The sequence below is a fragment of the Ciona robusta genome, chromosome 14, assembly GCF_009617815.1.
Source record: "Ciona robusta chromosome 14, ASM961781v2".
Lineage (NCBI taxonomy): Eukaryota > Metazoa > Chordata > Ascidiacea > Phlebobranchia > Cionidae > Ciona > Ciona robusta.
In genome coordinates this window covers 855,639-869,985 of record NC_143248.1, presented here as the reverse complement: position 1 = coordinate 869,985, position 14,347 = coordinate 855,639, and the positions used below count along the sequence as shown (strand labels likewise).

The 14,347-nt window shown below is 36.2% G+C and overlaps 2 protein-coding genes across 11 annotated transcripts; one reads left to right on the top strand and one right to left on the bottom strand.

The window, feature by feature from the left end:
• Positions 1–59: 59 nt before the first annotated feature.
• LOC149724707 (uncharacterized) lies at positions 60–8,917 on the top strand. Of its 10 annotated transcripts, XM_089892003.1 has the most exons (36): positions 71–495; positions 984–1,454; positions 1,703–1,816; positions 1,883–1,996; positions 2,064–2,177; positions 2,243–2,356; positions 2,422–2,535; positions 2,601–2,714; positions 2,780–2,893; positions 2,960–3,073; positions 3,140–3,253; positions 3,319–3,432; positions 3,499–3,612; positions 3,678–3,791; positions 3,840–3,944; positions 3,993–4,100; positions 4,151–4,378; positions 4,574–4,741; positions 4,872–5,000; positions 5,466–5,562; positions 5,621–5,676; positions 5,755–5,885; positions 5,946–5,991; positions 6,060–6,115; positions 6,251–6,349; positions 6,613–6,741; positions 6,799–6,941; positions 7,253–7,382; positions 7,657–7,748; positions 7,802–7,845; positions 7,911–7,966; positions 8,018–8,110; positions 8,185–8,295; positions 8,342–8,457; positions 8,509–8,620; positions 8,708–8,917. In XM_089892003.1, exons 1-36 carry the CDS (start codon positions 129–131, stop codon positions 8,783–8,785), a joined length of 4,533 nt encoding a protein of 1,510 aa, XP_089748129.1. In that variant the 5' UTR covers positions 71–128; the 3' UTR covers positions 8,786–8,917. The 10 variants fall into 10 exon arrangements, with proteins under 10 accessions (XP_089748139.1, XP_089748138.1, XP_089748134.1 ...); XM_089892008.1 differs by lacking the exon at positions 1,883–1,996 and having other exon boundaries at positions 66–495; XM_089892007.1 differs by lacking the exon at positions 2,960–3,073 and having other exon boundaries at positions 67–495.
• Positions 8,918–9,350: 433 nt separating this feature from the next.
• Positions 9,351–14,225, bottom strand: LOC149724706 (exosome complex component 10-like). Its single transcript, XM_089892038.1, has 9 exons — positions 13,916–14,225; positions 13,470–13,627; positions 13,143–13,232; positions 12,774–12,922; positions 12,335–12,500; positions 11,847–12,000; positions 11,427–11,604; positions 11,014–11,159; positions 9,351–10,759 (listed from the first exon to the last, which is right to left on the bottom strand). Exons 1-9 carry the CDS (start codon positions 14,138–14,140, stop codon positions 9,458–9,460), a joined length of 2,568 nt encoding a protein of 855 aa, XP_089748164.1. The 5' UTR covers positions 14,141–14,225; the 3' UTR covers positions 9,351–9,457.
• Positions 14,226–14,347: the final 122 nt, after the last annotated feature.

The window sequence follows — 14,347 nt, the reverse complement described above, 5'->3', positions numbered from 1 at the left end:
TATGTTTTAACATTGCTTGTTATACAGTGCCGGATGCAGTTGTTGTCCATGGTGAATACGAATTCACTTTTTACAACCCAACTATTGCAAACGATCGTTTAAGCTTCGATGATGCAAACCAAGTTTGTATGGATGGGGGCGGTAGATTGGCTGATATAAAATCACATGATGTTCAAGGTATGATTACAAACCAACTCCAGGGGATGGATTTGAATGAAGATGGTTGGAGTGGTTGGGATCGGGGTTATTGGGTTGGTGGGAAGTGTGAGGGTGGTGTATATGATTGGGTGTGGGGAGATGGGACAGGCATTTCTGTGAATAATACTGCCTATGAGCATTGGTACGGTGGTTGTGGGAGATACGAACCACTTCATAGCCATCCTACAAGTCGAGTTATTGTGTACGGTTTCGATTCATATGGAAGTTGTCAAGTATTGGGAACGTGGGGAGGTACTCACGATAATTATTATAAGAAGAACTGGATTTGTATGAAAGGTTAGTTTGGATATGTGTATTTAAATGTGCTAATGCAATAAACTACATATGTTTTTTGTAAATGTAAGATAATGAGACTCTTAGTGCTTTTATACAACTGCGATAAAACAATGATATTCACTACCTGAATGTAACTTACTTTATCCTCGCGTGGCCGGAAAACGACAATCGTTATAACACGGGTTTAACACCTCGTGCCAGCTTACGAGTTGCCATGTATGTTACTTTGTGGGTGATTATTTTTTTTGTTGATTTTTTGATTTTTTTTATGTATGGCTGATAATTTGGACAACCCATTAGTGACCACTGGGTTGAAGCAATTGTCGTTAAGTGTCTTGCCCAAGGACACATACGCCCACAATGGTAGCAGCGACAAGCCTTGAACCCATTACTTAATGGTTACAGGCAGGCGCGCTAACCACTACGCCACGGCGCCGGACAAACCTCTTAATACTTTGTCTAACAAAACACAACTATTTAAATTCCAGATTTCCCAACAGAAGTTATCTACAATGGATATAAATTCACTTTCTACAACCCAATTAATGCTACCAATCGTTTGAGCTTCGATGATGCAAACCAAGTTTGTATCGATGGTGGCGGTAGATTGGCTGATATAAAATCACATGATGTTCAAGATATGATTACAAACCAACTTGGTGGTTTGGATTTGCATGAAGATGGTTGGGGTGGTTGGGAGCGTGGTTATTGGGTTGGTGGGAAGTGTGAGGGTGGTGTATATGATTGGGTGTGGGGAGATGGAACAGGCATTTCTGTGAATGGAAGTTCTAACGAGAACTGGTATCATGATTGTGGGAGATACGAACCACTTCATAGCCATCCTACAAGTCGAGTTATTTTGTACGGGTTCGATTCTTATGGAAGTTGTACCAATGTATTGGGAACGTGGGGAGGTACTCATGATAATTATTATAAGAAGAACTGGATTTGTATGAAAGGTTAGTTTGGATATGTGTATTTAAATGTGCTAATGCAATAAACTACATATGTTTTTGTAAATGTAAGATAATGAGACTCTTGGTGCTTTTATACAACTGCGATAAAACAATGATATTCACTACCTCTTAATACTTTGTCTAACAAAACACAACTAATATCTCTTAGTGTTTTGGTGTGGGGTGTATGTGGATTAATGCCCATATGCAATGCCATTCTAATCGGTGATAGTTAAACCATTACTTTACAGACATAGATGACTGTGCCTCAACGCCTTGTCTTAATGGTGGGACCTGCACAGATGGGGTGGCTAGTTTCACTTGTGCATGTGTTAATGGGTATACAGGAGCTGACTGTTCGACAAGTAATTTACTTTTTCATTTTCCATTTTAATTGTTTACCTAGCATAGTACTAAACCTTTTTTTGCAGACATAGACTACTGTGCCTCAACGCCTTGTCTTAATGGTGGGACCTGCTCAGATGGGGTAGCTAGTTTCACTTGTGCATGTGTTAATGGGTATACAGGAGCTGACTGTTCAACAAGTAATTTACTTTTTCTTTTTCCATCATGACTGTTTTCTTAGCAGTGCATTAAAGTATTTTTTAACAGACATAGACGACTGTGCCTCAATGCCTTGTCTTAATGGTGGAACCTGCACAGATGGGGTGTCTAGTTTCACTTGTGCATGTGTTAATGGGTATACAGGAGCTGACTGTTCAACAAGTAATTTATTTTTAATTTTCCATCATGACTGTTTACCTAGCAATGCACAAAACTGTTTTTTACAGACATAGACGAATGTGCCTCAATGCCTTGTGCTAATGGTGGGACCTGCACAGATGGGGTGGCTAGTTTCACTTGTGCATGTGTTAATGGGTATACAGGAGCTGACTGTTCGACAAGTACTTGACTTTTTCATTTTCCATTTTAACTGTTTACCTAGCATAGTATTAAACCTTTTTTACAGACATAGACGAATGTGCCTCAACGCCTTGTCTTAATGGTGGGACCTGCACAGATGGGGTGGCTAGTTTCACTTGTGCATGTGTTAATGGGTATACAGGAGCTGACTGTTCAACAAGTAATTTATTTTTAATTTTCCATCATGACTGTTTACCTAGCAATGCACAAAACTGTTTTTTACAGACATAGACGAATGTGCCTCAATGCCTTGTGCTAATGGTGGGACCTGCACAGATGGGGTGGCTAGTTTCACTTGTGCATGTGTTAATGGGTATACAGGAGCTGACTGTTCGACAAGTACTTGACTTTTTCATTTTCCATTTTAACTGTTTACCTAGCATAGTATTAAACCTTTTTTACAGACATAGACGAATGTGCCTCAACGCCTTGTCTTAATGGTGGGACCTGCACAGATGGGGTGGCTAGTTTCACTTGTGCATGTGTTAATGGATATACAGGAGCTGACTGTTCAACAAGTAATTTATTTTTTATTTTTCCAGCTCAACTGTTTACTTAGCAAAGCATTAAAGTATTTTTTACAGATATAGACAACTGTGCATCAACGCCTTGTCTTAATGGCGGGACCTGCACAGATGGGGTGGCTAGTTTCACTTGTGCATGTGTTAATGGGTATACAGGAGCTGACTGTTCGACAAGTAATTTACTTTTCTTTTTCCATCATGACTGTTTTCTTAGCAGTGCATTGAAGTATTTTTTAACAGACATAGACGACTGTGCCTCAATGCCTTGTCTTAATGGTGGGACCTGCACAGATGGGGTGGCTAGTTTCACTTGTGCATGTGTTAATGGATATACAGGAGCTGACTGTTCAACAAGTAATTTATTTTTTATTTTCCAGCTCAACTGTTTACTTAGCAAAGCATTAAAGTATTTTTTACAGATATAGACAACTGTGCCTCAATGCCTTGTCTTAATGGTGGGACCTGCACAGATGGGGTGGCTAGTTTCACTTGTGCATGTGTTAATGGGTATACAGGAGCTGACTGTTCGACGAGTAATTTACTTTTCTTTTTCCATCATGACTGTTTTCTTAGCAGTGCATTGAAGTATTTTTTAACAGACATAGACGACTGTGCCTCAATGCCTTGTCTTAATGGTGGGACCTGCACAGATGGGGTGGCTAGTTTCACTTGTGCATGTGTTAATGGATATACAGGAGCTGACTGTTCAACAAGTAATTTATTTTTTATTTTCCAGCTCAACTGTTTACTTAGCAAAGCATTAAAGTATTTTTTACAGATATAGACAACTGTGCCTCAATGCCTTGTCTTAATGGTGGGACCTGCACAGATGGGGTGGCTAGTTTCACTTGTGCATGTGTTAATGGGTATATTGGTGATATATGTGAGACAGGTAAAAATATATTTATGAGTTGTTATCATCATTAACACTTGATGTTAGATCTATGCCAACCCAACCCATGCAACCATGGAACATGTAACCACGCACATGCTGGATATCAATGTATATGCCAAGATGGATATGTTGGTGATCATTGTGAAACAGGTTACAATCATTTGTTTGTTTGTTCTTGTTTAACCAAGTTATGAACAGATCTGTGCGAACCCAACCCATGTAATAACAGTGGTAGTTGTGTGAGGGCTGTTGAAAGTTTTACTTGTGATTGTCAACCTGCTTTTACGGGACAACTTTGTACTGAAGGTTTGTTTTTATTTCCAACAATCACATTATCTTATTTGTCGATGTTTCAGCTAAATTTGAAGAAAATGATTTAAATGAAAACCTTTTTCATATAAATTATCAAGCCAGCAGTTTGTCGTCGTTTTCCAGATCAAGCGATCTGTGTGAATTAAACAAACAAGCTGGGCTTGTTATTATAAAAGATTTGCAAACACAACAAGTTATTGAAAATCAAACAAGTTCAATGTATAATGGTAAAGAGGTGCAACTGTGGATCGGAGCCAAGAACACGAACGATGGTAAAATATTCATAATTAAGTTGGTTTTATATATACTGTCGCTGTCAGGCATATTTTTAATATTTTGAAGTGTCACACCCTATTAAAGACGACCTGAATGGGACGTTAAAACGTTGGTTAGCAATTATTTTGCTGGAAGAGCCAAAATACAGGTTTAAGTTTGTTTTGTTTAAAAGTTGTTGTCGTTGGTTCCAGGTTGGTTCTGGTTGGATGGAAGTCACATGACCTTCCAATACTGGAGTGAAACAGGAAGTGATGTCATAGGGAGTTGTTTAAAGATGGTCAGCCAATCAGGAAGCAAGGAATTACGATGGCTTCCCGGGGATTGTGATGAAACAATGGGCTATATTTGTGAACAACCAGGTATTTGTTTGAATGTTTATTTATTTAAGTTATTGGTGAAGAATCTTTTCATTATGTTATCTGCTAACCCCTAACAAATAACCTCCCCCATAACCCCTAACTGCCTAAAGTTATGAAATATATTTTGCAGTAAACCTTGTTGATCCTTGTGAAGTGATAGAATGTTACAACAGTGGGACGTGTACAAGTAGTGGGGCTCATTATCATTGTCAATGTGTGGAGGGATATGGAGGGGAGGATTGCGCAACAAAAATATCAGGTATTTACTTCATAATCACACTTGTGACATCATATTCACACTTATTCATAGGACTAACTTTTTTTAAGCTTCACACAAAAGCTGGGGTGACATTGTTAAAATACAGTTACACTCATAGTTGTCAAACATACGGAACCTGATTGATTAATATGGTGAACGCAATATACTTTGGCTCTGTTTGTATAGACACCTAACAGCAGGGTAAAATATGTTGTGACATTGTTAAAATACAGTTTCACTCATAGTTGTCAAACATAGTGAACCTCATTGATTAATGTGGTGAATGCAATATACTTTGGCTCTGCTTGTTTGTATAGACACCTAACAGCAGGGTAAAATCTGGAGTGACAATGTTAAAATGCAGTTACACTCATAGTTGTCAAACATAAAGAACCTCATTGAATAATGTGGTGAATGTAATATACTTTAACCCTGCTTGTTTTTATTAACGTGATGTAACAACAGACCCATCTTCAACACAATTGACCATAGTTATCGCGCTGAGTTGCGTTATTGGATTTCTATTACTGGTTGTCATAGCAACAGTGTTGTACTTCGTCAGGTAAGCAGTGTTTCCAGGTAAATACTTCACCAGTGTTGCGAGTTTATTTTTTCCACAGGAGACAACCTGTTGTTGATAAAACTGTTGGTCAACACCGCAATAAAGCGTTCAAGGGTAAAAAAATTAAATTTAAATTAAATTTTTTATATTTTAATCTAATTTTAAATCAAACTTTTTTATATTTCCCACTAGATGATGTTTTGTATGAATATATTGAAGATGTTTATGTCAGTTACAATATTGAGAAAAACAAACTTTTGGAACGATTCGAAGAGTTGAGTTCTAACTTCAATTTTGGGTTAATGGCTCAATTTGTGGATATGGTATTTCTATATATATGTTTAATTGTTATTTCTATCTTTTATGTCAAATTTTTCTTCCAGCCGAAAAAAGCAGATTTTAAGAAAAACGTTGGCCCGAATAAGATTTGTAAGTTTTTTTTACTTTGTGATTTTGTTTCCATGTTTATTGCTCTAATACCCGAACTTGTTTTTCAGTCAAGATAATTTCCGAGACATTAGAAGGGGCATATGTAAATGAGGGAAATCCCCAGGTAAATGGGTTATCTTTTACCCCGACTATTTTTACCCAATTATTTTTACCCAATTATTTTTAACCAATTTTTTTATCCCAATTATATTTACCCTGATAATTTATCCAAATTATTTTTATTCAAATATTAACCCAGGTTTTTATCGCAAGCCGTGTCGATAGTTCGAAGTTGTGGGATTCGATTATGATGCAACAATGCCGCGTGGTTGTTGGGTTTCCGGAAACAAACGAAAAGGTTATTGTGATGTAACAATAAAAGTGATTGTCGCAATTAAGCATGGAAATAACATTATTATTAATATGCTGCTGTTGCTACTATGCATGATATTATATTAGCTCTTTATTATACGAAAGTTTCTTTTGCAAAAAAACGGCTATTTCCTATATTACGTGATGACTGGTATCAGCAAAAGCAGAATACTAATAATGTTATATCGATGCCCAAAAATAATTTTTCTGAAAGTTCAATTTCTAATATTATGTTATTCTTGTTTCCAGTTTTACCCCGGAGTGAGACTTATTGCAACCTATGGAAGCATCAAAGTTTTAACAGTCGAGAAAAAATGTTTCAAATATTTTTCGATCGTTGAAATTGAGGCTTCGAACCAGACTAGTGAATATGAAAGTGTAAGTTTATTTTTATATTTTTGTTTGTTTATTATAATTATTTATGTTTTTCTTTAGGTTTCTCGTAAGATAAAACTGTTTCAGTTCAAGAATTGGTCTGATTGTGACATCATCAATAGTAGATTTGTTTGGTTCTCAAACAAAGTTTTGGAAAGTTTGTCAAAACTTTCCGATCGTTCGTCAGTCATTGTGTACGGAAGGTATGTAACAATTGTAACAATGGGTGATTGTCTTCTCTTAAATATCATCAACTCAATGTAATGTGTAGGGTTCAACAGCCACCCTTGTAGTTGACTTTTTACAAAAGAAATTTTTACCCATACCGTATTTTTAATGAATGTTTTTTTAGATTTTTTAGCAGCAAAAATTTACATATATCTATTGCCTAGCACAAGTAACAGAATATTTTGTTGCTAATTCCCTCCTTTTTTGTTTTAATTAATTTGATCTTTGCTATTGTATTTCAAAATGCTTGTGTTATTACTTTCACTATGACATCACAATGTTTCAGTGACTCAGCAACTTCATTGTTTGTCGCTTATCAACAACTTACTCGTTGTTTAAAACATGAAAATCAAATCAACATCTTTCAACATGTTGTTCAACTCAGAAAACTAAACGCTGCGTTCTTCGCAAATTTGGTATGTTGTTTTAAGGATTGGGTTCAATGCTAGATGCTGCCACCATTGTGGATATGTGTATTCTTCCAGTTCTTGGGCGAGATACTTAACAGCTCCAACCCAGTGGTCACTACTGGGCTGTCTGAATTAAAAAAAATAATTCTTTACGAAGTTACATATGTGGTAATTCGTAAGCAAACATGAGGTGCATAAGACAGAATACCAACGACTGTCGTTTTCCAAGTTACATTCATTCATATTTATGTTTGTATTTAACCAGTGTTGCACATTCCAGGAATTATACATTCTGCTCCACCAGTTATTAGTTGAACAACACCACCTTGGCAACACTGACCTTCATCTAGCAGATTCTCAGGAGGAATCAAAGTTGTTTCTTTAATTAACTTATTTAAATCGTTAATTGGTAAATTACTTTCCAGATCAACCAGGATTCAACGAGAATTCGATTTTCTTCAAAAGACAGGTAACTATAGTAACCTTGGTGACATATATTGTTACATTACAATCAACTTTATCAATGTTGTTCAGTCAAGCACGAAGTTCACGCATCAGTGACTTTAACCGGTGGTTGTGGACCAACAACGGTAATTATGACATCACAGTCAGCACATGGTATATTGTTTCTATGATCGCAGGTTTGCCTGACTCCTGTGGAAAAAGTCGAAAACTTTTGGACAAAAGTTTTTGTTGAGAATCCTGATTTGATTATCAGTTGTGACAAAACAAAGGTCTGTTGTGATGTCATCAACCCTATTATGATGTCATCAACCTTATTGTGATGTAGTGTTGTTAATTGTTACAGAGTTTGAAAGATTTTGGACTTGCTGGTAAATTGAAACAAATATTGGGAGAAACATCATTGGAATGGAAACCTGATGCGAATTTAATAAAAATAAGAAAGAATAATACCACGGTAATTTATTAACTTAGTTGTGATTGTTTAACCAAAGTATGTTTAGCGTACAGTTGCAATAACATTTTTGGAAACAATGCGGAGTGCTGAAGATTTGATTCAAATTTCGAATATTTTCCGACAATCTTGTGAAAACCTTTCGAGGGTTGTCGTGGTAACCAGGTAATTACATCATACTGTGTTGAGTATGATGTCATAATGATTTGTTTATAGTTGGGAAAGCGTAACAATGGTGGCATTGTCCCAACTAATTGAAAGAATCGAGTCCGAATCAAAAGTTGACATTTTTCGCATCGTTCGTGATCTGAGATTGTTCATCACAATGGTAGGGTGTGTGATGTCATAATGTGTGATGTGATGTCATAATATGTGATGGCTTAATGCGTGATGGCATACTGTATTATTCATCCAGGAACAATACGAGTTACTTTACAAGTGTTTGTTACATCACAATCATGAAGCGAATCTTTATGCCAACTCTATTTGTTGAAGATTTTAATTTGTTCTAATATGATGCAATGTTCAACATTGTCACTGTTATTTTGACATAAACATTGCTGAATATTATTAATTGTTGTTCGAACCACCTATGCTGCGCAATAATATAATTATTTAAAGTTTATTAGTTGGCCTGTTCCTGGTGTGTTTTGATTAAGCAGGGTTGACTGTCGTTGCGACAACCCGCAAAAATAAATAGGTGGTCCATGAACGACTTGCTTTATTCCTGCGTGGCTGGCAGCGACAGTCGTTATAACACGAATGCTGTGGCGGCGTGACGCAGTGGTTTGGGCAGAAGCTCAACGTTTCTAAATTAAATATCTTTTCATACTATACCTGTTTTACAGCTTCTTGCCACCATTTTGGTTGTGTGTGTTCTTGGGCAATAGTCTACATTTAAACATCTTTCCCAAGGACACACACGATCAAAATGGCTACATTCAGCCTTGAACCCTTAACTCCTGTGCTACCACTATTGTTCAAATACCGCAGTTTTATTATAGATACTAATACTGCAGCTTTTTGTTTTCTATTTTAAAACAACATAACACAATAAACACGCTGTTTCTCTTTGTATTAAGAAGCGACCAGATTAACCAATACAAGTAATACAATTAAGCAGCATTAATAAGTTTACAGTCTTTACCCAACACAACCAATCAAATTAGTTTCTTTTAAATTTCCGTTTTCTAAAATCACCCCTTGGTTTTGACTTTTGGAACTTCTTATAATCGCCGTCCGTATACTCGTGTGGGGTGAAGGGTCGCTTTTGTGGGCTAGCTTGTACATTCTTACCACGAGGTGAATGATAGCCACCTCGTTTCCGACCCTTGTAATGGTCGGGCACAAACTCACTTACTCTCTCACGTAACGAACCAACCGGTGTTTCCGGCAAACTTGAAGAATGCCGAGTGTTTAGACCTTTATTCAAACCACCACGTTGTTTGACCAATTTCCTCAAAACCTGTGTTTGTCGTTGAGTATCATGATACGCATCTGATGGAACATCAAGGATCTTCCCGAACGTCTTCGGCTCTTCTTTGACGACCTTTTTCTCCTCTTCCTGTCCGGGAAGCTTCTTCAGTTTCCACACAAAGTTACCCGAGAGCATATTTTTGAGGGTAAGTCTTTGACTGGCATCGCTTTCCGACAAACTTCTCTTTACCTTCCCATCTGCTTCATCAGTAGGCATGTAGATAAGGAAAGGATTCCAACCTGCTTTATTTATCCTTTCAACCTTTTGTTTTATCTCCGGAGTCGCTACCTCGCTTTGCGTGCTCACAATATTCAATGATTTGTCGCCATCTGAAACATTCCCATCTTCACTAAAACTTCCCAACAAGCTTGAATTCTTAACCAACGAATACTCTGATTCCGAACTTTTCATATTCATTGATGAATCAGTTTCCATGCGTGATTGAAATGATAAATCATGTGGGCAGTGTAATAAGTTTGAATAATCATCTTCCAACTTAGCTGGGGCTGGGAACCTGGTTTCAACTTTCTCCAGCCCTCCATTATCTGACTTAAACACCTTATTCCTTGCTTCTACTACAAGTTGATGAACAGCCAACACATGTTGGCGCAGCAATGGTGGGATGGGGTTACAACAAGCCAGAACACCTTGTGCTTCACGTGGTAATATCTCCGCTATCTGCAGCAGCATATGGTTGGGCAACACATACCCACAACTCTCATCCTCCTGCCTAGCGAGTCCATCCCTCCATGCAAATATCAACCTCAGCGCTTCTATTTGCTGCGGCCTGAAATCTTTTTTTCCTCCCCTTCTTTTATGTTTTTCCAGCAGAACAAGATGAGAGGTGTCATTCGTGATGGGTTTTTCATATTTTAAACAACAGATATCACGGCTTTTATCAATTACTTTGTGCAGTAACCCAGGATCCCCAGTTTTAACAAGATCCAACCTCATCATGTCATATACATATAACAGGTAATGAGTGTCTCCCTATAAAAGAAAAATAGAATTACAATGTTTTGTAACATAACATTATAATATAATATAAGAGGGTGAAAGAAGAGACATTTCTGTTTTCATTTTCTTTTCTCAGCCCAAAAAATTTAACAGAATTATATAACTGCAGCCCAGCGGCTTTAATTTTTTAAAAGATTCTTCACTAAAAAAAGAACACCCTTGTTATACCGACTGTTGTTGCCTCGCCATGTGAAGATAAATAAATTACATGCATGGTAAATGATCACCTGTGCATATAGAAGCATCTCTTTAGGTAAAGGTCTAATCCTCCAATCAGCTAGCTGGTACTTCTTATCAGCTTGTACATTGCAATAATGTGTAAGAAGATAATCAAGAGAATGTCTTTGAAGGCCTAATGCTCTTGCTGCTTGACCTGGTATAATGGATGAAGTTACATAAGCAGAAATACAAAATGAAATCTCATGCTGATTGTTTATCTGTATGGCTGACAGTTTAGAGTTTAGACAACCCATTAGTGACCACTGGGTTGAAGCAATTACCAACAAGTGTCTTGCCTGATGACACATATGCCCACAATGGTGGCAGCGACAAGCCATGAACCCACTACCTCTTGGTTCAGGGCAAGCGCTAACCACTATGGCAAATCACCTTGATCTACAAAACAACCATAACTGCTTACCCGTATCGAATAGATTTACAACATAAATCCCAAAGTCACGTTGTAACCAAATAATATCCGAGTCTGCTCCATGGAAAACTTTAATGATGTTAGGATTTGCAAAAACTTGGTTCAAAATATTCAATTCTGCTCTTAATGCAATTGTGTCAACAATGTAGTCTTTCGTTCGTGTGGACACCTGGAAATCAAGTTTTACTCATTTAATCTAAATATTTGAGTGTTTTTTCAAGGTTTTAACACAATAGTAATAAGGCTTGAACAGGTAACTTCTGAATTATAAGCAGGCGGTTAACTACTGCGCTTGGTGCTGGACAAAAAAATAACCTGAAAACGTATATATATTCATGGATATCCATTTTGTTCTACTTCTTGTGAATAACGCCTGCCATGCGAGAATAAAATAATCGCCCAACAACGAACCTGCATCAAGCAAGTTATTCCTTGATACGAACGATATGAATGAGCTTCCAAATCAACAGCTATCTCTGATGCTTCCTTCAGTTCATCCATTAACTTATGTAGTGCATTTACTTCATCAACAAATATACAGGAATCTGGATCTATTGGGCCATACCTGTGTGAAAGTAAAAGGGATGATATTAAAAAGATGAAAACTTGGAATTTCTCGGCAGTTTCAATACAAACATGGCAGTCCATATGTAAGATACAATTTTCATTTGTAAGGTTTCACGAAAGCATTTATGGGTTGTCTAAATTATCAGCCAGCATACCTAAAAAATCCTCTTGAAACGATTACCCACAAAGTTACATACGTGGTAACTCGTAAGCAGGCACAAAGTGTATAAAACAGAACACTCGTATTATAACGACTGTCAATATGCCTCGCCACGCAAGAGTAAATAAGTTACATTCATTCATTAATCCACACACTCATATAAACTACATACTTGACAGGGGTTGGTTTTTCCAGTTGTGAGGACGAGGGTTTAAAATGTTGAAGTTCATATTTATACGGATGATCATATATTGCTAAGTCTCCAGCTTTAGAATGTCGTACTTGTTGTATAAGGTTGGATATAGCGAGTGAATTGCCTTCATTTTCACTTAAGTTGTCTAAAATAACAGATTCTGCTTTAGATTTCAAAACAGCCTATTCTACAAGGCCTCTTTGCTATAATATTCAAAATTATTTATTAAAAGATTTAAGGTTGTTATGCTTGCTTAAAATTGTGAGAAATTGCTTTTTTATGTCTTCGATTGCGGCAGAGAAGATTGAAAAATAGTTAACAGCGTAGTTTGCAAAATATTAAACACATGTTTAAGGTTATGCCCATAATTGTATTACTTCTACTTATAATTATGATCCATACATAATGTAGCTAGTACCTTGTGAATGAATATCAATAAGTTCCTTTGGTAATGGTTGTAATGCATGTGGTTTGGTTGATATCTTTGGTAGGAATGGTGCGTTGGTATTATCAATTGTGTCTTTAAACTTCAATTGTGGTCGCATTATATTGTATGCATGGAACAATCTGTTAAAACTCAATTTTTAAATTACTTGGATTTTTATTTACACTAAATACAAAACACTAACAGTGTCATACACCAGCAGATTGGAAGTCTATTGAGTAATGCACTATAATTTGTTTTGAATCAATTGTAGCAAAGCAACTCTGTGTGAGTTCATCATGTTTTATGTAATAAGTTATTCAGTATACTAAGTAATAATGTATGAATGTTTGAAATACGAACCGAAAAGTTTTACTTTTCCCGCTTTTACCGACTTTATTCCACGATGAAACCACAGTTTGTTGTTGACTTGTGTTCGCAGCAGCAGGAACGCTATATAAAAAGTTGTTATTATAATTTATTTATATTATAAACAACTTTTGATCAAAACAATATTTTATTAAAACTAACACTCTATAGGGAAAATATTACCTGAAAGTTAAAGAAACATTTTAGTAATTTTGTTCGAGTAAAAACTAAAAAACTTGTTTGAGTAAAAAAATAGGTAAAAGAAACTAAAAACAGAAAACTGCAACATAAAACATTGTATTATAATAAGGTTCCACATACACAGGTTCATCTTGTCCATTGTTACCAGCAGTTTTAGTGATTGATTGATGATCCAACATTGCTGTAACTCTCTCCATAACTCCATCATTGCATTCAACCAGTTGATCTGTTAGATCATCAATGTCGTTCAAACCGTCCATGTTGGTTCCAAAGTTGTTCTTGGAAGTAAAATTTCATGTGAATATGTATATATTACATATACAGTTGTATGTGTATAGCCTATTGTTTTTCATGTTTATTGACACAGCCCTATTAAAACAAGTATTGTGCCAAACTTATTTATCCTTCCTTGCATGGCAGGGCAACGACAGACATTATAACACAGGTGTTCAGTTCCATACACATCGTGCCCGCTTACCCTGTATATATAAATTAGTTTATTTTATAATGTTACTGAATTATTCAAAATAAGTAATTACGTATATATTTCACTTTAAACAAATTACTTTGAGTCCTTGATTTTTTAGCAGAGTTCTCATGTTTTTAATCAGTCTTGTTTTCTGTTGCGTAGAAAAATCCCGAAAACCGGCAAAACTTGTGTAGAATTCATGATCATCTCCTGCAGATGGGAGGCCATGGCTTGATTTAATGAACTGCATCAATGAACCAAGACATTGCTTCGAAAATTCATTCACATTTTGAATTTTGGCTGCAGGCTGGTCTTCGTCCATATTTTAATAAATTTTATTTTACAACACTTATTCTTGGATAGTTTGGTTCTGAAAAATTTCTATAACAAAATTTTTAATTTCTATTAAAGATCGTATTTTAAACAACGAACAGAAGGAAATCAACAGCAAAACGACAGAACTTTAAACCCGATTCGTATAAATTGTAAATATATAAATTTTGTCTGGCCTGTTCAAATATAATAAAAG